The sequence below is a fragment of the Balaenoptera physalus genome (genome assembly GCF_965194825.1).
Source record: "Balaenoptera physalus genome assembly, chromosome: 9".
Classification (NCBI taxonomy): Eukaryota; Metazoa; Chordata; class Mammalia; order Artiodactyla; family Balaenopteridae; genus Balaenoptera; species Balaenoptera physalus.
Window position 1 is genome coordinate 28,662,679 of NC_138888.1, and position 24,702 is coordinate 28,687,380.

Genomic DNA, 24,702 nt, shown 5'->3' on the forward strand with positions numbered 1-24,702 from the left:
TTGAATTTACTTCATGTGTGAGTTGAGCAGGCAAGTAAGCTAATAATCTCTTTCCTAGAATAATTAATAATTTTAGTGTTTTTTTAATAATAAATCTGCTAGTTGGCTGTCATATTTTTGCTGCTGGTAGTTTTCTATTGCTCAGCATGCTACAATTTTTAGAATATTCCTTTATTCTGTAGGTAGCAGAAGCTTCCATACACATAATGGGAGTTTTAATTCACCACTATATATTCCTTAGTAGCATTTCAAAAATACAGTGAATTGCTTATCCCACCATGCTAAATATTTATAAATCCTCTGTTCTGCTCATGTGTTGGACAGAAATTAGTAACCTGAGTGACATTGTCATATCCTCTCAGTTACAAATGCAGAGCAGAGCTGGGTCAAAAGAGTATGGTCAAAGCAGTCCAGGGAGGAGCTCAGACTCAGTCTTGGTTCATCACTATTCTCAGGCAGTTATTTGGGGATTATTAAAAAGAATTAAGTATCATTTTTGCAAACTCAAATGGCCCATGGTTTTGGATTAAACTAGAATAACTTGACTAAGGAGACCCACAGTTACCTGACTGCTAGGGTGAACACATAATTTACCATTATAATTGTTGGGACACTTTGGTAGTAGAAGGGAGTGCTCCTTCCTTACTATGGACTATCCTGGGCAAACCAGGATGAATAATTACCTAGTTTATTGCCCACGTGATTTCCCTTTTTAAATTCCTGAAGTCTAGAAAGACTTGCTACTTTTGTAGACCCTCCTGGGCTTTCTTATATCTGAATCTATGTTTTTGTGGCTAAGATGAGGCACTGTGTTGGACTCCAAGAGGATGACATGGGATGCAAAACCACTACTGTCCCTCTCTCTCAATTGTTAAAAAATTGTGCATCTCCTTTGATATTTCCTGTTTGCTGAATGTGTAACATACTGACCAACCTTACAAATGAAAGTTTTATAAGTTTATTTCTATAATTAGTGAAGCATAAATGTAAGAAAATGAGGAAAGGTACCTCCTGATAGTGGTCATTCTTCATTTTTATCTTTTCTCATGTGCAATATTTATTGTTTCCCACTCCAGATATGTCCCTATATATCTTTCTTTGTTCACGATCTGTACTGCTTCTTACTGAAAAAAAAAAAGGAAATAGGAAGCATCAGTCATTTTGATTAAGCTCTTGTTGTATCCACAACCTTGTTTTAAAGCCATACCAGTGTAATTCTATTACAGCAGAAATTCCAGATAGCCTAATTATTCAAAATAATAGACTATATAATAGAATTCCCATTATTACTTAAGAATTTAGACTGTCATTTCATCTATATTATTAAATAATTTAATCCATAACACTGATTATTTCTATAGTGCATTCTAACCATTTTATGTTTTCTTTAAGGGGAGTAACAATGGATGTTGGTATGACAAAGTTTGAGACCGAAACCAAAGTTATTATATTAATGGATGCTCCAGGCCATAAGGATTTCATTCCAAATATGATTACAGGAGCAGCCCAGGTACCAGATATTTCCTTAACCAAAGTACACTGATAATTTCCTGATGCTGAGGTTATAATGCTAGGATTATAACTTTTAAAATATTAAAATTTTAAATTTTAACTTTTTTAAAAATTTGAAAAAAAATAGAGAAATGTATTTTTCATGATCTCTATTGGTACTTTATAAAACCTTTTCTAATTTATTACAAAGAAGCAAATGTATAAAAGCTACGAATTTCTTTGTAGTAAAAATAATGGTAAGGGCTCAATGAGGCATAGCTTTATAATTCATTTATTACTAAGTTGGAGTGAATATTTCAACATCTGCCTTTTTACTATATTTATATTCAAGTCATGTATCTTTTTAAAGAGCTAATTTATGCAGAAATAGTGAAGCTTGGGAGTCTTCCCCTTGTGGTTTATTTGCTTTCTTAAGATTAAAAAACCATTGCAATTTGTAAGCTTACATGATTCTTAATGAGGATACTGAAAAAAATCAAAGATAATAACTTTAAATAATTAAAACAATGCAAATAGCACTACACATATAGGACATTGGTTTCTTCTATAATAGATGACTATTGGAAAATATGGAGAGTTCAAAAGTTTGTGTCACTTGGCAAAAGTGTTCAGCGATTGACCATTTTCTGAGTTCTTCCAGCCATTTAAAGGGAATGTTTATCAACAAATGTTATGAGCATTTGTCAACGTAAAAAGGATGTTATATGAATAAATTAGAATATATTTGAAGATAAATAAGGAAGTATTTGATTCTATTTAAGGAAGTTGACATATAATTTCAGAATATTAATTTATAGTCCATGGACTGAATGAGATAATGAAGATTGAAAAGTAATAATTATCACGTTGATTGAGTACTGAATGCAGGCCAGACTCTGTACTAGGTATTTTGCATGCATTTAGTTTAATCTAATCCTTGTAACAATTCTGTGAAATACATATTAGCCCCATTTTAAATTGATATACTTCTCATTGCATTTACCAAAGGATATATTTTTCTCTTTGTTTCCTTATGTGTATGTGTGTGTATGTATGTGTGTATGTGTATGTATGTGTGTGTATGTGTGTGTATGTATGTATGTTTTCATTCAGTGAAAACTTACTGAATGCCTGCTATGTGCCAAGCACAATGGTAGGCAGTGTGGAGATATGATGGACTACAAAGCACATTTTGATAGTTTACTGGGCGAGGCAAACACCAGAACACACAATGACACTAAAATGTTTTTTAATCCTAGAATCTTAGAGTCCGGAGTAATCGTAAAGAACATTTATTCCAAACTCCTGATGGAATTAGGGTAAGAAAGGATTTTAGAGATTATTTAATTGAATTCCATTATAAGACAAATGAAGAAATAGGCTCAAAGACATTAAGTAACGTACCCAGTGTATGAAGTACTGTGGTAGGCTTTTCTGGATACAGAGATGCATATGGCACATGTTGCCTCTCCTCAAGGAAATCACAGTGTAGAAAGGTAAGACATGTAACAATGAAAGGCTAACACAGATGTACTACAAGAAGAATATACACAGTATACATGATGGATGAGGAGAGATCGCTTTTTACCACTTAAAAGGCTTCCTTGAAAATGTATAGGCATTTGAGCTCCCAAAGACAAGCTGTTGCTTAGAAAGAATAGAGAAATTGCCCAGTAATTTTTTTTGAGATGTTAATAGGAAAGAGGATCAGGAAGAATACTTATTGACTTAGGTATCTTAATACCAGTTCAATGACTTTCCATTTTTAATCTAAAAAAGTAAATATAATTTGACAGTTATTAGCAAAACCTGATGAGAAGGAGATTTACAGTCATTGAGCCTAGGATTTGGAAGGTCAGGGCTTTAAGTAAACTACGTTTATCCCCCAGTGTTTCTGTGAGGTGAGATAGCTGTCTATTTGCCTGAGGCATGAGACCTGCTAGTGACTACACATGAGTGAAAGAGCCAATTTTCAAATTGATTGCTTTAGTTTGTGCTCTTAACTAAGAATCCTTGATCAAAAGAACTGGATCTCATTGAAGAAATTAGGAGTTTAACATTAGAAGTCATGAAGGATTGGGTATGATGATGCACTTAAGAGTAGATATAAAGCAGAAGGAATATTTGGGTAAGAATTAAAGGAAAAAGAATAGAAATAATAGTGTAAATTGCCCCCACCAAAGTATGTACATGATACTTCTGATTTAAATTATAAAGTTCTGTTGTGTTCCGAACAAAGTATCTGATAAATGCTTTACTTACTTTATGACCATTTCATTTCCCATTATGGTGTGGATTATATGATGACATATGTGAAAATCTTTAAAAACTGATAGAAGAAACATGAAGTGTCATTGAGGAAACAACAAAGAGAAAAGCTGTTCTGGACTCTGTTCTGACCAAAAGGCCAGAGCACTTGATGTGAATCGAATATAAGAGGACCCTTGAGAAAAAGTGATTGTCTTGTAACAGTCTGAGATAGCTGAAGAGGGGAGTGCCAAATTTAGACATTATATTCTGAATTACAGAAAAGCAGATTTCTATAAGAACAGGTATGCATACAAGGCAAAAACTGTAAAAGGGGTAAATGAAAGATGGACTGTTCATTTAAGAAATGTCCTGACAATGCACTGACAGAAATCATTGATGAGAATGAGAATGGAGGAACATCTATGGTTGCACAAACTGTTTTCTGCAAATTTTCAAACGCTGCATTCATATGGTGCAAGTGGAGTCACATAAAGAAGCATCAACAACACAAAGGAATAGTGGGAACCTGTAAAACTAGGTTCAGTAAGGCTAAAGAAGAAAATGACCTAAGCTAAGGTTAGCGCTTTTCCTTCTTTGTGCGTGTGTGTGTGTGTGTGTGTGTGTGTGTGTGTGTGTGTGTGTGTGTAAATTGAGCATAAGAGAGGAAATGTCTTTCATCTGATTCTCAAAATGGTCCACAAAGGTTAGGAAACTTTGTTATTCAGGTTCTTTTTTGGTGGCTGTAGGGGGTGAATATGCTATTTTTTGAAAATTCATTTATTGACAACTTTTTTATCATTATAAACAGTACTCTGACAAATTTCTTTGTAGATCCATAATTACTTCTCTAGGATAAATTCCTAGATGCAGAGTTTGATGGGAAACAAAATAAACATAATCTTAAGGCTCTTGATACTTATTGTGAAAATGGCCTCCAGAAAGGTGGTGACTTACTGTCCCGCAGGCAATGTATATGAATGCCTGTCTCCTTGCACCCTTGCCTGTGTAAATAATTTTGTCTTTTAAATCTTTGACATTGCGATTTGTAAAATTGGAGAAGGGAGGAATATGTTGATGTGTTTTTAATGTCCTTTTTGTTTTTGGTTTCTAATAAATTTGAATTTTCTTAATGTTTATTGGCCATTTATATTTCTTCTATAGCAAGTTGCTTGTATCCTTTAACTAGTTTTCTATGGAGCTGTACTTTTTTTTCTTCTTTGGTAAAGACTTGATATTAAGATTGTAATTTTCATCTTAAATGTTATAAATATTTGTCCCTGTTTAAGTATGTTTTAATTTTATGTTTTTCCTCCTTTGCCTGGTTATCATAATTATTATGTAATCAAATATGGGAATTTTTTATTCTTTATGTCATTATTTTTTTGGCACATGCTAGTACTTTCTTCTATTTAAAATTTTAATCCATCTGTGTAATTCCTTTGATTTGCTTTGTGTTTGGTGTCGGGTTAGAGTCTGCCTTTAAAATCTCACCAACACAATTAATTTAATAATCTGTCCTTTGAATTAAAATGCTGTGACATTATGTCTAGTTTTGATTGTTATTTTTTTCTTTTTTAGGCAGATGTAGCTGTTTTGGTTGTAGATGCCAGCAGGGGAGAGTTTGAAGCTGGATTTGAGACTGGGGGACAAACACGAGAACATGGCCTCTTGGTTCGTTCTCTGGGAGTGACCCAGCTCGCAGTTGCAGTCAATAAAATGGATCAGGTATTTAAAAGCTTCTTGAGAATTCGTTTTAGATGGTAGTTAAGATGATGTTCTGCCGTATTGATGACCTCAGGTGTGACTAGTATACATTTTCTTAGTCCAGTTGTCATATTTTAAAAAATAAATTCATGATGCTAATATTAAATAAATGAGGTATTAGTAATTTTTAAGCAAGAAGATAAATTCTCACTTTCAGAATTAATTTATAAATCTTAAAGTCATTTTAAGTTATAAAAATGCATGTTTATTTTAGTATAAATAAAAGCTGGAATAACCTATATTTCTAACTCTCCCACCCAATTTTTAACTTTTCATTTTGTACTTCCATCCAATTTATTTTTACACATAAAAATCTTTTTTTAATAATATTGGGTTCTAGTCTGTTTCATTATCTACTTTTTAAAAAAAATGACAATATTCTTGTTCATGTTTCCAAGTAATTAATAATTTTTATGTAAAGAGGCAAAGAGGTAGATTTTATAGCTTTATTCTAGTGTATTTTAAAGATATACTAAAATTTATTCAGACAGTCCCCTACTTTTGAATATTTCCAGTTTTGTGTGTGTGTGTGTGTTTAGAAATAGTCTATTCTATGGAAATTTCTGGGCCTAAGGATATATATATATATTTTAAGACTTGCTGTACATGATGAAAATGTCTTTGAGAAAAGTTCTAGTTATTTACTTCTATATGGTGTGTTCACTTCCCCAAATTCTTATCAACACAGCTGTTATTAAAAGATTGTATTCCAATTTGATATATAAAACATGATTTTTCTTCTTTAAACTTACTCTTCTATGAATGGTCATAATATTTAAATATACTTTGTATATTATCATTTGTATTTTTTCTTTTGGAATTTATGTAATTTGCTCATTTTTGAAACTTTAAAAAAATCAATTTATAAGCTTAATTTAAAGATATTACTATTTCCTTTTGATTTCTTTCATTATGCTTAGGTATTTTCTTACCCTGGGATCAAATTCATATTCACCTAGGTTTTTCTACATAGCTCTTTTATAGTGTCATTATTACATATACCTTTTATTTTTTCCCAGTATGTAGATTTTCAGACATAAAGAAAAGTTAAAAGAATTTTACAGTAACACCCATATTATACCTACTACATAATATTCTACCACTTGCTTGATCTCATTTTTGTCTATCTACCCCTGTATCCATCCATTAATCCATCTTATTTTGACATGAATTTCCATGTAAGTTACAAGTTACAGACATTGTTACATTTACTCCTAAATACTATAGCATGGGAATGGTTATCTAGAGTTCATATTACATATACATACACTAAGATGTCTGTTTGACTTGGGGGGGTGGTGTCAGTAATTTTATTTTATTTCAGCAGTTGGTCCAGGCACAATTTAATAAGTTATTCACTTTTTCTCCCCACATTTGAAGTCACTTTTAGCATATACAAAAAATTCTATAAACATTGGAGTTTGTTTCCAGCCTTTCTGTTGTAAGAAAAGTTACTTTTAGATCATATTAATAGTAAGATCTGACATTGTGAGCTTTAATTTTAATAGATTTCATATTTAATAGATTTTATAATTATATTTTATAGTCTTGACTGTTTATATTTTATTGCAAAAATTTAAATTTTTTATATATAGCATGGTCTGAAGCATAGTTTTAAAAATAAATTGGATGTTTATCAGGTTAATTGGCAACAAGAAAGGTTTCAAGAGATTACTGGAAAACTTGGGCACTTTCTTAAGCAAGCAGGTTTTAAGGTAAGATAATTTTAAATTTATTTGGGTACTTTCCTTAAGTCTCATCTTACTGATATGAGAGAAAAAACTACTTTGGTATTCTTGTTCAGTATTTTAATTCTTTTTGTTTTTATTTCTCCCTGGTATTATGTATATCTTACATTCTTTGGATTACTTCATTTTATTTGTTTGTTTGTTTGTTTGACCGTTTATTGCCATGCCACGCGTGGCATGCAGGATCTTAGTTCCCCAGCCAGGGATCCCTGCAGTGGGAGCGCCGAGCCCTAATCGCTGGACTGCCTGGGAATTCCCTGGATTACTTCATTTTAGAAAATTGCATACATTTTATAAATTGACTTGGATCTAGTATAAGTAGAAGACTTTTTCTCCACCTATTAAATTAGATGTATAGGTTTAAGGAGGTCACAGAGGAATGTGGAAACTAGTAGAGAGAAATTTCTCCAGCAAAAATGTGAAATATGCCTATGTTACTAGGTAAAAATGCTTGAGTGTTTTGGAAACAGTCAATACTTAATGCTTGTAAGTTTCCCTCCCACAAAATCAAGAAAGTTGAAAACTGTTGTATCAGATAACTTCAGGGCAGTAGTTCTCTGATTTCTATTACTTTTTAAAAAGTACAGTGTTGCTTTTGCAAACTTGGTACAGTTATGCTAATAGTGAACCTTTTAACTTTTTAAAAACAATGTTGTATTGAGTTTCATATGTTCAATCTTTTTTATAGGAAAGTGATGTAGCTTTTATCCCTACAAGTGGTCTCAGTGGTGAAAATCTAATCACAAGATCTCAGTCAAGTGAACTTACAAAATGGTATAAAGGACTATGCTTATTAGAACAAATTGGTAAGAATACTACCATATTAATTTTAATACATTATGAACTTGATATTAATTATTATTTAGAGTTCTTTGTGGGGGACAGTGATATGTGTGCAAAAGCATAGGATTTGTAGTCAGAGGAGCTAGGTTACCAATTTTGAAATTATGCAATATTTAAACTGATGCTAAATTTTTCTTGTTTAATTAATGCCTGCTCTACCTACCTCACAGACTGTTGTGACATTAATGAGAAAACACACGTGAAAACATATTATAAACTAGAGTATTATATGAATCACAGTCAATTTGCTGTTAGTATTTATTAAAAAATTATTTTCTGAGAGACATGGGAGTATAGTGGACTCATTGGACATGAGTCAAAAATTACTTTAAAATTAAACCTTGCCATTTTACCATTTTTTCCAGATTCCTTCAAGCCTCCTCGAAGATCTGTTGACAAGCCTTTTAGATTATGTGTATCTGATGTTTTCAAAGGTAAGTGCTACCTCTATTGGCCTTCTTCAGTATGGTCCCTGCCTTTCCATTCTCTCCTGACCTCTATTGTTGGACAAAATTATCATGTTGTCTTCAGATTCTTCCTTCTTTATGCCAGTGGTATACAATTCTAGTTACTTAACACCCCTGCCCGGAAGAATCTTCAATTTACTTACCATTTCCCCAACTCATACTCACCTTCCAAGTATAAAAAAACCCTGATCCTTTATCTGTCTAGCCTCATAGTTTTTTTCTCCCATTAGATTCCTTTAGTTTCTGTATCCTTCAACTGAACTGGATCATTCAGTATTTCCTAATCACATAGAGTTTTTATTGCCACTATGTCTACCCATGTTGTGCTCTTCTCTCTCTTTACTTGTCCATTTCCTACCCATATATAGCAGTCTGGGTCAGGAAATAGATACCACACATATGTAAAATGGGAAGTTTAATATAAAGGATTATTAATATATTAAAAAGAGTGACTATAAGATACAAGGGCACTATATGGTACCCTAGGGCTGAGGAAGAGAACCCAAGGAAGGACAAACTCAGAAGAGGTGTTGGAGGAGGTGTTGTATTAAATACCTAAGAATACATCCAGTTTAATGTGTACAAGGCCCTACACAGAAAAATATAAAATGGAAATGGAATAAAAGGTCTTAATAAATAAAAGGATATAACTTATTATTCCAATATATAACGTATATATTGGAATAATCAGTATGGTAAAGATGTCAGCTGCTCCCCATATCTCCATTATCACAGTGCAGGAAGTAAAGATTAGATTTGGAACTGAGCAGCAATAAATTGATAATTCTGGGGTGATAATTGAGCTCACCCACACACATACCCTAAGGTGTCGCTCTGTGTTCTCTGTATCCTCTGTCACTGCATTTTTCATGTAGTTTTATAATTGTTCCTGTGCTGTTTATTTCACTTAGATTGTGAACTCCTTGAGGGCAAGTACTGTCACTTCTATATCCATATTTGCAAGACCTAGCTCAGTGCCTGGCACATAACACATGCTTAATAAACGTTGTTTAATAAATGAATAAATGAAGGTGCTTTGCAAAAATCATTCAATGAAATTGAAATTTATTATTATCATTTTCCAGCATTCTAGTAGGAGAGGAAATACGGTAATTCTTTTCAAAATGCCTATTATCTATTTAAAATATAAGAGGTGCTTAATTTTCTTTTTGATTAACAGGGTTTGCTGACTCTACTTGTTTACCTCCTCTTCTTTCTTCAGGCAGCTTCCTGGCTTCTGCCTGCATTGCTTGCCTCAATCTCAGTTCCCACTGAGATTATCAAATGCCCTCTTGGTTGCCAACGTCAGTACACATTTTTCAGTTCTATCTTACTTCCATCTTACTTGAATTTGGCATTACTTCTGAGGCTCGTAGCCACATCCACCTTGAAACTTTTCCCCCTTGGTTTCTGTGACCGACTTTCTCCTGCTCTTCTGTTTCTTTCACCTTTCTGTATCTTCTCTGTGGGCTTCTCTTTCTCTGTCCCTTGACTCGTGTTCTATCACTTCAGTCCTCTTCTTATTCTACATGCTCCCTTTGGACCGACATCCATGATTTCATCTATCTCCTGCGTCTTAATGCTTCCCAAATCTCCAACCCAGACCTGTTCTCACTCTGCAGGTACATCTGCTAACTGCTGCTGGGCATCTCCACAGGGAGTGTGCTCCCAGGGTACCATTCTCATGGATTTGGTGTGATTGGTGCCCCCTTGAATGCATCTTCTCCATCTGTATGTCTTGCAGACACTTCAAATTCACCAAGGCTAAAATGGATCTTGTTCTTTAATTTCCTATCTCACAATTAATGCACATCTCAGATTTTTCTGTTTTTGCCATTATCCCCCATTTACCTTATCACCCTAAATCTGTCATACCTTATTCTCAAATTCTTGAGTTTCTTCCCTTTCTGTAGTCCATGTATGCATTTCAGTCAACCTCCCCATCTCTCTGACACAGAAACACCACCATGTCACTTTTCCATTCACAATTCTTTTCTGGTTTCCCATTACTTAACTGAGGATGAAATTCAAGCCCTAAGTGTGATTTATGAGGCCCCGTCATTATTTGTCCCATGTCTACCTCTTTTGCCTCCTGTCTTGCCCTTTCCCTCATTATTCCAAATGGTCCCCATATAAATTCCATATAAATGACGCATGGGTCTTAGCATGTCCCACATTTGGTTATGACTGTGCCTTTGCACATGCACACAAACTATCTGGTAAACTCCTGTTCCTTCTTCTAAGTGCCTCTCTAAAGTGTAGTCGTTCGCCATCATCATGGATTCTTCGATGAACCTTGTTTTGTTTCCATTGCACATTATAAATAACATTTGTCTCAGGACAATGTAATTGTTTTTGCCTTTCTCTTCACTAGTGTAAACTCCTTGTAGGTAGGGGCTTATATTTTCATCTCTTTATTCCCAGAGTTTAGCACTGTGCCTGGTACTTAGTAAGTATTCAATAAATTTCATTTCAATGAAATTGAAAAAGGAATGAATTCCCACTTTTTCTAATATAAATATTTTTATTTATAAGAAAATCAAGAGTAGAATGTGGTGTGTCATATTTAGTAGATATATTAAAAATTCTGAAATGATCATTGCTTAATGTTCATTGAACTACTAGTTTTATATAACTACTAGGGAACTAAGTATAGCTAGCAGTATTAAACATAGATGATATTGTTATGTGAACCATGATAAAATTTTGGCATGTTTTGCAGATCAAGGATCTGGATTTTGTGTAACTGGTAAAATTGAAGCTGGTTATATCCAAACTGGTGACCGACTGCTAGCAGTGCCTCCTAATGAAACTTGTACTGCAAAAGGTATTCCTCTGCAAGGTTCTTTTGTTAAATAACCCTTAAGTTGAGACAGCAGATTTTTAAAAGTAGTTTAGTTATTAACTCCAGAGTAAATAACCTCTTACTGAAATTGTAACTGACTGTCAAAATGATACTAACTGTTGAAGATAAAAATGTGAAAACATTAAACGATTTTTTTCTGTTGTGACTATGTGTGTATAAATGTACATATAACATTCTAACTGTGGTAGCATTTTTTTTTTTTTTTTGACATTGATTCGAGAAGCCTGGCTAGGATTGAACCAGATGTATAGACACCTGTCACATACATTTAAAATAGTATTCAGTAGCAGAAATTAAGTCTGACCCCATCCTGGCACTAAATAGTCAATGGCAAAGCAGAGTGCTACAGTCTGTTGTTTTGAAATGTGTATTTCAGAATTACTATAAGTTAACAACCTAGATCATGTTTATACCAAAAGAAATTTTTGACAGGAAGACTTAAGAAAATAAGATGCAAATGGAGAGAATCCTAATGTTGAAAAGAGAAATTGAGCTAGTTTTAAGTGCCACAATTATTGCTTTTGCACGTATATGACCTTTCATAATAGCTTATAACTGTTTCTATCTTCTGATCATTTGACCTTACATGTATACATGTTCTTCTTCTTTGAATTCTGCTTAAAAGTTTATAATTCTATACTTACCTTATTCTAGCTTCCAACTAAACTTCTGACTTCAACATAAAACTGAAGATCTGTTTTATACTATAAAGTAAACTTGCAAACAAAAGGTCTGTGGAAAATGATTCTTTTTAAAAAAGTGTATATTATTTTTATCTAACAAAATTTTCTTGATCTCTAAGCAAGTAGAAATAAAAAGGTAAAATGGAAATAACTTTGGCTTTCATTCCCTTATTCATCTTTAAATTTAGGTTAAATTATCTCTGCTGTTGTTTCTTAAAGTGATCAAGAGCTGCAATACTATTGAAATACTAATTTCTTTATATGTTAAAGACCTTTTTGAGAATAGGAAATTTTTTTTAAATATAATCAGACATGAATTAAAACCATGATCCTAAACCATGGTCATAGACCTTACAGATTGACTCCTTTGTGAGCTCCAAAATCATAATTTGGTCACCTCTGAAAGTTCTACGTTCTTTCCCTCTTTCTTTCCTGTCCCTACCCTACCAGAAAAACTCCAACCACTTATCTTTAACCCAGTGGTTCTTAAAGGGAAGCCATATGAGAAGCACTGCTTCACTCCTTGAGAGCCACCCTTTTAACCCAACTTGGAGATTCTCAGTCCTCAATTTCTCACCCTAATGCTTTTGCTTGATTTACTTGATTGTTTAATGCATGCTTCTATCTGAACACTTTAGGTGCTACAGTGGCTCACTAACCAGTAGTGTTCTAAAAAAGAGATCTGACTAAATCTGCTACCAACAAATGGAAATTCTAAATTACATTTTCACTTTATTAACATATAAGTTCATGGAGTGTTAAAAAAGAACTCCTTTCTCCAATGAAGAAAGTCCTTAAGAAGATAAATATCACATGTAGGACAGTGTGACATGTTTGGGGGAAGGAAGTCAGATTATATATTATCTTCAGAAAATTTTATATTGTTAATTGAACTTCTAGTATGAAAGCTCTTAAATCCTAAGCTAAAGGCAATCTCTAGTCTATGTAAGTAGCTAGCTCCTGACTTCAATTCCACATTTCATACCAAAACTCAGATATGGTCATTTTAAATTTACATGTAAAAACTAAATTTAATTAGTTGAAAATTTGACAAACATTTTTAAATGTCATAATTGTTAACGTTTTTAGAGTCAGGAACCTCTTTGATACCTTGATGAAAGTTATGGCCCCTCTTCTCAGATTAATGCAGATGTGCACCTACATGAAACTTGGAATAAAACTTTAGGTTGTCTCAGAGCCCTTAAAGTTCTCCTTGAACTCCCAAAGAGTCTCAAAGAAACTCACTTAAGAGTATGCTACATGGGAAAAATAAGTATTTTCAGGAAGAGATGGGTGAATTGTAATTTACTAAAAACATGTCAATCAAGAACTGTTCCCCAGTGGTTGGTCTACATACTGTCTTCATCATAAGACTCAAGTTCCTATGGAAAGGAACTTACCGCACAGAATCAGAAAATATGAGAAACCTTTTAAAAGCCTTTATTCAAATACCTGAGTTTTATTGCCCTTTGCAATTATACTCCAGGATTTTCCCTAGGTAATCAAGGTAGCAATAGCTGGGACCATTTTTAAATTAAATTTTCTTGCACTATTAATCTCCTCCTTTTCATAAAACTATTTATCATTGTGCATCTGTCTCTCTGGGAAGCAGTTCTTTTGAGCCAGGAATAATGAAGGGGCCTGCCGAGGGTACCATCTGACTGAGTACTGATGCCCTGTGGGTTACTCAGAGATTGTTTACGTGGTTGTCTAATTAGAGCAAAGCTTAAATACTACTAGGCATCTTCCCCAGTCCCATCTTTTATGTTTTAAAAATAACTGGGACTGTACTGTTATGCCTGTATCCATTAATATAAGAGAAGTATTAGAATGGGGCCTATTTAATGAATATACCAGTCGTGTAAATGAGTTTAAAAAATCTTGATTAAATAAGTAGAAATCAGCCTTTTATGGACAAATACAAGTCACTTTATGTTTAGGGTGGTGGTCCAGAAGAGTCAAGTCTAGAGGAAGTGTGTTTTCCTCAATGCTTACAGTTAACACTTCTCAATCTCAATCCATTCATATTGAAAATGATGAGTAGTGACTGATGAGGCACAAATCAGCCAAACTCCCTTGGTTGTTATGGTTTGATATTGAGGTGTTTCACTGTATGCTTTGGTTCTTACTCATTTCCAGGAATCACTCTGCATGATGAACCTGTCGACTGGGCGGCAGCGGGCGATCATGTTAGTCTCACGTTGGTTGGGATGGATGTCATCAAAATCAAGTGAGTGAGAAAATGAGTTTAAGCGACCATTGTTTTGGATGTAGGACCTCAGAACACGTAAAATTTGCAATTCACCAGCTCAAATGAAAGAATGAGTGTTAATTCTGAATCTCATTTGGCCAAAAATAGGCACTTGTGGAAGTGTAAGAATGATAAGCAAAACCTACTAAAATTTAAATCAATACGCGTCAATGCGTGTACCTGACATGTTCTTTGAGGGAAAACTGTAATGTATGAAAATGACATAAGGTTAATAATGGTGTAAAGCCATGCTTTAACCCAAAAGGGACTATTTAGAAAAAGTCCCTAATTTACTGGATTGTTTTACCTTGTTAATGGTTTTAAAGGTTTCCTATTGGATGTGTATTTAATTATCCCCCCAACTACCTGCTCTCCTTTTTTGTTTTTGTTTTGTTGTTGTTACAGTGTTGGCTGCATATTTTGTGGCCCCAAAGAACCCATTAAGGTTTGCACTCGTTTCAGAGCCCGAATCCTCATCTTTAATATTGAAATTCCTATCACTAAAGGATTTCCTGTAAGTTCCAAAATGTTTGTTACTGTTTTTATAAATTCAATATAACTTTATCCTAAAAAGTAGTAACTCTCTTTATAAGTGATGATGCTGTTGTTATTTTCAACTAACATTTGTATTACTCTCATCCAGAAAAACATGAAATTGGAATTTGAAAATCGTCTTTATTTTGTTTTTTTTTATTTTGATCCTTAAGCCTGGGGATGATTTTTTCAAAAAAGCATTGAGAAGAAATTTCATAATCAATAGGATACAAACTGATGATAATAAAAAAATCGTTTAGGGAAAATGGTAGATACTTTTTTGCTGAGTTCCAAATGTTACTTCTTAGGTTGGGTCTTTCTGTTTTTGTTTTTATTTTTAAATAAGCTTATTTTTAGTTTTTCTGATTATAGAAGTAATACATTGTTATAGAAAATTTTGGAAAACACACAAAAAGTAAAAATGATAAGAAAATTCTGGGACTTCCCTGGGACGCAGCAGTTAAGAATCCGCCTGCCAATGCAGGGGACACGGGTTCGAGCCCTGGTCTGGGAAGATCCCACATGCCACGGAGCAACTAAGTCCGTGTGCCACAACTACTGAGCCTGTGCTCTAGAGCCCTCGAGCCACAACTGCTGAAGCCCGTGCACCCTAGAGCCCGTGCTCCACAACTTGAGAAGCCACCGCAATGAGGAGCCTGTGCACCGCAACGAAGAGTAGCCCCCATTCTTCACAAGTAGAGAAAGCCCACGCACAGCAAAAGACCAAACACAGCCAAAAATAACTAAATAAATAAATTAACTAATTTAAGAAATCATATTTAACATCTTATTAAGAAAAACAATCTTCTATAATTGTGCAACCTATAATTATCTATTCTTCACATTTCAGAGTATTTTTTTGTGTACATTGCTATCTATGGGTATATTTTGGTGATGCTTGACCTAGGTAAACTTTAATTACGCTGAAGCTGTGAGGTTGGTTTGCAGGTTATCATTGACTAGCACCATTTGAACATACACATTTATGGGAAGAGGGGGATTTTATACTATAATGTTACTTATCCAGAAAAGATACTACTTGTGAATAGCATGAATTCTTTGTTTTATGTGTAAATTTTTTTTCAGCTATTTGGGGCCATACTCTGTTTATAGTTTGGTACCTTGCTTTTGCCATTTAACTGATGGACATTTTCCCCATTAGACTTATTTTTCTTTTCTTGATCAGCTTATTATATAGTACAGGTTCTGCATGAGAATCAAAAATGTTTCTCGGTGGAATTAAATGGCTTGCCTTTAAAAATATAAACAGATCATTTTCTCCATTTGATGCATCTTTGAAATAAAAGTAAGGCAGTAATAGTAATTGACCTTTAAACTTTATTTAAATTAGTGATAGTATTTTAAAGATTGGGAATAAATTTATTTAGCTCATTTAAATTTATTTTATGCCTCTGCACCTTTATTTGAGATAACCATGTGCTTTGCTTATAATTCTTTGTAATTATTTCTATGAAAACTTGATCCTATAAAATTATATTTATAAAATAGTGTTTAAGTATTTTAGTTTTATAATTATATTCCATTTCTTCCGTATGCTAAAAAAGGGGAGGGGCAAAAGCTTCTGTCCAAAAAAAACAGTTATTGTTGCAAATACTTCTTTTAAATATTTAAAATTCATGTGTTGATAAGCAAGAAATTGCTCTGAACGAATGGCACTCAATGGAGAGAAGCTGGAGAGGTTGGTTACTGTGTTTTTACTCATGCGGCAATAATTTTTGCCAATGGAGAGGTAGAGAGATCAGGAGGTCGGTAGTTACTTTGAATAGTAATACTGTCTTCCTGTGTACTGTAGTTTCTTTTATGAATTAAAAGTTTTTCAGTGCTGCTTTATGATATTCTACTTGCTTATGTTGATTCACAAATACCAGGATGAAATTTGTTTCAGAAAAAACGATCACGTTTTGTCATTTAATCCACTCTCTGTGGGAAGAAACTTTCACAATTTTAAAAAATTTAACCAAGGAAAGGCGTCCTAAGCAATTAAATTTCACTATTTAGGGACTAGTTCCTTAATACATAAATATTTTTGTTTCCCTTAGTTTATATGGTAAACTGTCTATATATTTAAGAAGAAATAAAAAGAATGGGTTAGACTTTAAATTCATGTTTTGATTTTGATTTATTGTGATAAAATATTTATAACAGAAAATTTACCATTTTAACCATTTTTAAGTGTACAGTTCAGTGGCCTTAAGTACATTCACCTTGTGCAACCATCACCACCTCCCACCTACAGAACTTTTTCCTTATCCCAAACTCTGTACCCATTAAACAACTCCCCCTATTACGCTTTCCCCCTATCCTCTGGTAACCACAGTTCTACTTTGTCTATGAATTTGCCTATTCTACATCCCTCATATAAGTGAATCATACAATATTTGTCCTTTTGTGTCTGACTTATTTCACTTAACATAATGTTTTTGAGGTTCATCCATGTTATAGCATGTATCAGAATTTCATTTCTTTTTAAAACTGAATAATATTCCATTGTAAGTATTTACCACATTTTATTTATCCATTCATCCGTTGATGGATATTTGGGTTGTTTCTGTCTTTTGGCAGATGTAAATGATGCTTCTGTGAACACTGGCATACAAGTATCTGTCTGAACCCCTGCTTTCAGTTCTTCCCGGTGTATATCTCGGAGTAGAATTGCTTGATTGTATGGAAATTTTGTGTTTAACTTTTGAGGAACTGCTAAACTGTTTTCCACAGCAGCTGTACCATTTTTACATTTCCACCAGCAGTACACAAGGGTTCTAATTTCTCCTCTTCGTTGTTATTTTCCTTTCTTGTGTGTGTGGGTGTTGGGGGGGGTGATTTTTTGTTAGTTTGTTTGTTTATAATAGGCATACTGATGAGTGTGAAGGGGTGTATCCTTGTGGTTTTGATTTGCATTTCCCTAATGGCTAGTGATGTTGAGCATCTTTTCATTTCTTTATGTATTTTGGGTTTTAATTCCTTATCAGTGTATGATTTGCAAATATCTTCTTCCATGCTGTGGGTTGTCTTTTTACTCTTAAGTATCCTTTGATGTACAAAAATTTTACATTTTGATGAAGTCCAGTTTATCTACATTTTCTTTTGTTGCCTTTACTTTTGGTGTCATATCCAAGAAGTCATTGCCAGATTCAACATTAAGAAGATTTCCCACTCTGTTTTCTTCTAAGAGTTTCATAGTTTTAATGCTTTTGTTTAGGTCTTTGATCCATTTTGAGTTAATTTTTGTATATGGTGTAAGATTCTTTTGCATGTAGATATCCAATTTTCCCAGCACCGTTTGTTGAAAAGACTGTTCTCTCCCTATTGAGTGGTCTTGGCACCCTTATTGCTGCTTAACCTATTTGATATTAATTTCCTTACATATAAAACGTGAACAGTAATAGCTAATATATAAGGCCATCAGTTAACTTCAGGTTTACCATGTGTTAGGCACCACTTTAAAATAACATTATCTGGTTTTCCTCATTTAGTGACGAGAGACCTGATGCTGGGGATATTGGGGGGAAAACGGTTATTACAGGATTTGCCCCAGATCACACAACTAGAATGTGTAAAGTCAGGATTTGAACTCAGGTCTGCCTGACTTCAAAGCCTGTCTAAACTCCCATATAATATTTTACTCTCATTATCCACCAATGAATACAATTCGTTACTGCTGAATATCATGCGATTCCCCTTCCCTCATTTTTATGGTGAAACAATTAACATTTGTTGAACATCTGCTGTACCAGACACTGTCTCTGCTGTTATTTAGTTCACGTCATAATCCTGTAAGGAAGGTTATGTAATTTACTCAAGTTTACACAGTAGGTGGTGGAGGAGAAATTGGAACTGCTTCCCATGACCTTTTCCCCTAGTGAGTTAAGGGACAGCCTGATTGGAGTGGTGGGACTTAGGGGAGACAGCTGGAGATCCTGCAACCCCAGGCAGTAGTGCTGAGGCTAACGTGATTCCGTGTGAGTGCCAGAGTAAAAGGCCAGAGGTGCTGCAGCGAACAGCTTTGTAGTGTTACAATTTTTTGTTTTAGGTGCTGTTACACTACCAAACCGTCAGTGAACCTGCCGTTGTTAAACGATTGATTAGCGTCTTAAACAAAAGCACTGGTGAAGTCACAAAGAAAAAGCCTAAGTAAGTGTTTTAATGCATAAATAATAAACACAATTTAAGCACATTCCTTACAGATTAATTCATTTGTATAATATTTCTCTTTGCTATAAGTGAAGTCTGTTTTCACTTGTTCCAGAAATCATTTTTTTAAAGGACTAGATGAAAACACAAAAACAAATATTTAAGCTCCTGTTTAGGTAGGAATGCTAGATATAATTTCAGTTATATATGATGGTGATGGGTGTGAATTGTAAATAAAAATGTAAATATAAGTTTATATGTATCAAGCCCTAGATTCTGATGATGTAAAAATGAAGGCATTTAAAAAATCAGTCCTACATTTTTGAAGGTGAATTTGATTTATGCCTAGCCACTTGTCCCAAATTCCAGTTGATTGTTCTTCTTAACTTTCTTGTCACCCCCTCATGGGAATCATGCCCTATGCTAAGAATACCTCAGGAAGAGAGTGAACTAAACACTGTTTTTCCCACCTGGAAAGTACTTTTTTTTCTGCTTGAAGTCCACCTGGTGCCTAGGCTGAGGTGGTCACCACATGTTGGTCCCCTCTGCTTACCATTAATGTCTAGGTCTAGGTGTGGACAGTTCTCCCTTGGCTGGGATAGGCACGGGATTTTTCAGAGGAGGTGCTTCCTGAGAATATTGAGCTTCTTACTCTAATTCAACTAAAGGTTGACCACAGTTTGGCTTGGCTGCTTCAGCTTTGGGGTTTTCCTCACTTCAGCCCTATGGGGAATCCCACCCAAAATCCCCTTTTTTTTCAGTCCTGGGGTGTTCCTCCTCATTTGCACCTGTGTAAGAGGCCAAGGTGGTTAGAGGGTTAATTTAGGATTGGCTGCACGTAGAAGAAAGAATCTTCACACTGTTCTAAACCCATGCCTGTTTCTCCGTTAGTTAGAAAAAAGAGGCTACTTCACCTCTCTTTTAAAGAGAGGTTCTTTATTTTTAACCTGAGTCTTTAGCTTCTAGCGTGAATGTCTGTCATAACGTACTGGGAGGTGTGATAGAACTAATGGCTGATGTTCCTTGAGGGCCACCATTTTCTAGGCTCTGTCATAAGTGCTTTCACATGGTTTACATTCTCAGCAACCATATGAGGCAGGTACTATTATGTTTCCCATGTTTCAAGTGAGGAAACTGAGGCTTAGAGAGATTGTGTAACATGTTTGAGATCACAAAGCTAGCAAGTGGCAGGCCCAGGATTCTAATCTAGTTAGTTGGGTCACATAAATTCTGTTGGCAGGAGCCAGGCTGTTTGACTGAGACAAGTGATTTGGAAAATTCTTAATCTGACATTGGCTCATCAGATGTAATCCTGAATTTTACCCTCCCTGCTCCTGCTGCAGAGTCTAGCTCAATGATGCTAATTCTAGGTTTTAATATATTCTCATGCTAGTTTTTCCTGTCACCATATTTGTAGCTTCGTCCTTTTATTTTGCACCAACACCATTTGGCCTTTCCCCTTTGTTTCCATTCCTGGCACATTGTAGACTCGATTGCTTTATATGGGATGGAATCAAACTTTCTAGAACCAAACTTAATGCAAATTATGAGTATATTAGATGTTCTCCTTCCTAAGGAATGGGACCTTAAGCTGAAATTGCCCAAAACCAATATTTAGAATTTTGGGAATACTTTTTTTTAGAAACCTTGGCTTATTCTCTCTGTCCCTGAATTAATCTTTCAGAAGGGGAGTTTATGAATGGTGTTCTCTGTCCTTCTAGAACACATCAAAATTGAATTAGAGAACATTTCAGAATGTCCCCTTTGGGTTCTCCCTCTTTCAGTAAGTCTGCTAGGGCCCGTGCACAAGGATTCTTGGTTTTTTTGCTTATTTGTGTGAAGCTGTTTGCAATCAGGCCCGTGCCTCATCTCCCTTCATTTCCTACAAACATCTTACTGTGGAAGAATCTTACATGATTTTATCCTGAACGTCTGTTAAAGAACCACTCTTCCTATGTGAGAAAAGAGAGAGGAGGGAGGGAGAGAGAGATCTAGGGTAGTGTGTTGGCACTAGGAGATTATCCTCTTTAAAGATAACTTTTTAACACATAATCTACCAATTAGGATTGTACTAGGGAGGACATAGGATATTGCATTCCTTTCTTAAAATGCAACCACATCACTTTCTTTAATTTCATGAGGGAATGAAAGGGAAGACTTTGGTGGAGGGGTCTTGAGTATTTTAGATTATAGCGTCCTTCAAAGGATAGAGTTCAATTTGGAGGATTGTTTAAAAAATACACACACACACACACACACATACACTCACGAACTAGCTAATATTTCTTAAATCTAGAATTACTCCTCTCATTTCTTTCAACTAACCCCCCCAAATTCAGAGACATATATTTTCATTTTAAGAAAATCCCTTTTTACTTTTTAAGTTTTTGAAAAACTAAGTTGATGTGAAGATGGAATGTGAAATATTTTTCAGGTTTTAATTACATTTCTTTACCTCTATTAGATATCCATTTTATTTTTCGTGATAGATTGTTGACCAAAGGCCAGAATGCATTGGTGGAGCTACAGACACAAAGACCAGTGGCTCTTGAGCTGTACAAAGACTTTAAAGAGCTGGGGAGATTCATGCTGCGCTACAGTGGTTCTACCATAGCTGCTGGTGTAGTCACCGAGGTATTTTAAAGTGACTGATTATGTATCCATGGTTATTATGTCTTTTTCTACTTTCTTGTTAAAATTGTATTTATTTTATTTTTTGGCCGCGTTGGGTCTTCGTTGCTGCGCACGGGCTTTCTCTAGTTGTGGCGAGCGGGGGCTACTCTTCGTTGCGGTGCATGGGCTTCTCGTCGTGGTGGCTTCTCTTGTTGCGGAGCACAGGCTGTATGTGCATGGGCTTCAGTAGTTGTGGCACGTGGGCTCAATAGTTGTGGCTCGCGGGCTCTAGAGTGCAGGCTCAGTAGTTGTGGTGCACGGGCTTAGTTGCTCCACGGCATGTGCGATCTTCCCGGACCAGGGATCAAACCCATGTCCCCTGCATTGGTAGGCGGATTCTTAACCACTGTGCCACCAGGGAAGCCCTCTTTTTCTACTTTTTAAGAATGATTACTGAGATTTTATGACTTAAGGGGAGTGCAGTTATATTAGAACAACATTTTAAAATTTTATTAAAGATTAAAAGTGATGGGAAGAAAATGTTTCATCTTAGATCTTCTCATAACGAGACTTCCAAACTGTCTTCTCTACCAGTAATATTGCTCAAAATTAAAGGAAATCATTGAAAAATACATCTGTATGCAGTCCAAATCATGAGAATAGACTTTAAGAGTCAAATGAATTGGGGGTAGTGGTTTTGTTTAACAGAAGTGCCCTCATTACATTTTTTTTTTTTTAATAACTGGTTCTCAGTTCATTCATTCAGAAAGTTCAGTTAATATATCAGTAATGTTTCTGAAACATTAATATATAATGTAAGGTACATTTGAGTTTTGGAGAAAATAGCCAGAAATGAACCAGAATTTCAGTGATTTAAATTTCTTCCACACTATCATGATTAATATAGATCTTATGAATACATGCATGCCTTATTTTATTGCACTTCACAGATACTGCGTTCTACAAAATGAAGGTTTGTGGCAACCTTGCATTGAGCAAGTCTCTAAGCACCATTTTCCCAACAGCATTTGCTCACTTCATGTCTCTGTGTCACATTTTGGTAATTCTTGCAGTATTTCAGACTTTTACATTATTATTATATTTGTTATGGTGATCTGTGATCAGTAATCTTTGATGTTACTCCTACAAAAAGGTTACAACTCACTGAAGGCTCAGATGATGGTTAGCCTTTTTTAGCAATAAAGTATTTTTAAGTTAAGGTATGTACATTGTTTTCTTAGACATAATGCTATTGCACTCTTAATAGACTATAGTATAGTGTAAACATAACTTTTCTGTGCACTGGGAAACCAAAAAATTCCTATGACTTGCTTTATTGTGATTCTCACTTTATCGAGGTGGCCTGGAACGGAACCCACAATATCTCCGAGGTCTGCATGTATTTTTAAAAGGGGCTTCGTTACTTCATATGCTTGTTTTCTGCATAAAAATTACTCAGTTCGTTTAACTGGATGGATACTTTGGACATAGGGCTTTAGGTTGCATCAAAATTCAGTTATACGTGTACCATGTAAATGGCTTTGGAGTTAAACTTAAGTCTAAGTTTGAGTTACTGCTCCACTAACTCCTAGCTGCAGAAGAACAACATTTCTCCCGGAATTTATCCATCTATGAAAATGGGGTAATAGAATCTACCTTCTGGAGTTGTGAAATGAAATGATCTGCATAAAGCACTTGGCACAGTGACTGGCATTTAGAAAGCGTTCAGTAAATGTTACCTAATAGCAGCAGCAGCAGCATCACATTTAACTGTCAAAACATTCTTTATAAAAGAGCATTCTAAAACTAAGATGCAGGGCTTCCCTGGTGGCGCAGTGGTTAAGAATCCGCCTGCCAGTGCAGGGGACACGGGTTCGATCCCTGGTCCAGGAAGCTCCCGCGTGCCACAGAACAGCTAAGCCTGTGTGCCACAACTACTGAGCCTGAGCTCTAGAGCGCACGAGCCACAACTACTGAAGCCTGCGCGCCTAGAGCCTGTGCTCCACAACAAGAGAAGCCACCACAGTGAGAAGCCCACGTGCAGCAACGGAGACAAATGCAGCCAAAAATAAATAAATAAATAAAAATAAGATGCAGTCTCTTGTGGAAAATAATGGAGAGATTATAGAAAATCTCAAATAACAAGACTAGGGAAGGAAAAAAGTTGCAGGAAAAACAAAAAAGTTTCACCTGATGTAATGATTACTCCACTGCCATTTTTTCCCTTTGTTGTTGTTGTTCATATAATGTGATTGGTTAAATTATAGCAAATACTTTTTTTTCTTTTACAGATAAAAGACTGATGGGTCAGAATTTCTACCATGTTTCTAAACACAATGAGATAGCTAACCTCCGTGTTTTGAAAGAATCCAGTTATTCAGTTAAAGCAACAATGTTCAATTGATTTTTTTTTTAAATGGGAGAGAAAATTCAAGCTATAATCAGCTGCAAAGAAGTATTATTCATCACTCCTACAAAAATTTTAAGTTGCCAACTGGCAAAGAAAGGCTAATATTGCACTTTCATTTAAAAAACTAGCTTTTCCTTTGAAATGTTAGTAATGGATTTACCTTGCTGAGACTTACGGAAGTTATCAGAAATATGTGTTAGAAGACATTGAATCATCATGATGTGAACTCTACTTCCAGCCAAACCACAAAATGTTTACAGTTTTCTCTTTTCATTTCAACTTACAACACACATTTTTAAGGAAGAATAACTAAAATGGGTTATTGAGGTAGTTAATATTTGACCTGAGCAGTTTTTTAGTTAACTGTAAGAAAAGATTTGTTGAAGGCTAATAAAGGTATTTTGTGTTGAGCAGGGAGTGTTCTTCCTTCAACAAACAGCCATTTGGAACTGCTTAGCTTGCAGTTAGTGGAGATTGTTCCTTTGGTAACCAAGATACTATTTAAGGTGTAAAGCCAGCTAATAAAATGCCTTAGTTTGAGCATAACAACAAAATGTGTTGTGTTTCTTCAATGTTTATGAGATTCTAAGTAGGACTTGGGTTTTATGGGATCTTTTTCACCTGAGGGTT

At 34.9% G+C, this 24,702-nt stretch overlaps 1 protein-coding gene and 1 long non-coding RNA gene across 6 annotated transcripts in view; one reads left to right on the forward strand and one right to left on the reverse strand.

The window, feature by feature from the left end:
* The window catches only part of HBS1L (HBS1 like translational GTPase), an 83,283-nt gene extending 58,657 nt beyond the window's left edge, over positions 1 to 24,626 (forward strand). For 4 of the 5 annotated variants that reach the window (XM_082474662.1, XM_082474657.1, XM_082474660.1 and 1 more), the window contains 11 exons: positions 1,393 to 1,510; positions 5,320 to 5,466; positions 7,146 to 7,220; positions 7,942 to 8,059; positions 8,462 to 8,530; positions 11,286 to 11,390; positions 14,252 to 14,342; positions 14,769 to 14,877; positions 18,949 to 19,049; positions 21,539 to 21,683; positions 23,954 to 24,626. In XM_082474662.1, coding sequence (XP_082330788.1) covers positions 1,393 to 1,510; positions 5,320 to 5,466; positions 7,146 to 7,220; positions 7,942 to 8,059; positions 8,462 to 8,530; positions 11,286 to 11,390; positions 14,252 to 14,342; positions 14,769 to 14,877; positions 18,949 to 19,049; positions 21,539 to 21,683; positions 23,954 to 23,965 — 1,090 coding nt within the window. In that variant the 3' untranslated portion in view covers positions 23,966 to 24,626. Of the gene's footprint in view, positions 1 to 1,392; positions 1,511 to 5,319; positions 5,467 to 7,145; positions 7,221 to 7,941; positions 8,060 to 8,461; positions 8,531 to 11,285; positions 11,391 to 14,251; positions 14,343 to 14,768; positions 14,878 to 18,948; positions 19,050 to 21,538; positions 21,684 to 23,953 lie in introns of those variants that run through there. The other variant, XM_082474659.1, reaches the window with a different exon arrangement.
* LOC309667007 overlaps positions 1 to 24,702 on the reverse strand; it is a 361,110-nt gene that overhangs the window by 39,511 nt on the left and 296,897 nt on the right. The gene's annotated exons all lie outside the window — the stretch shown is intronic.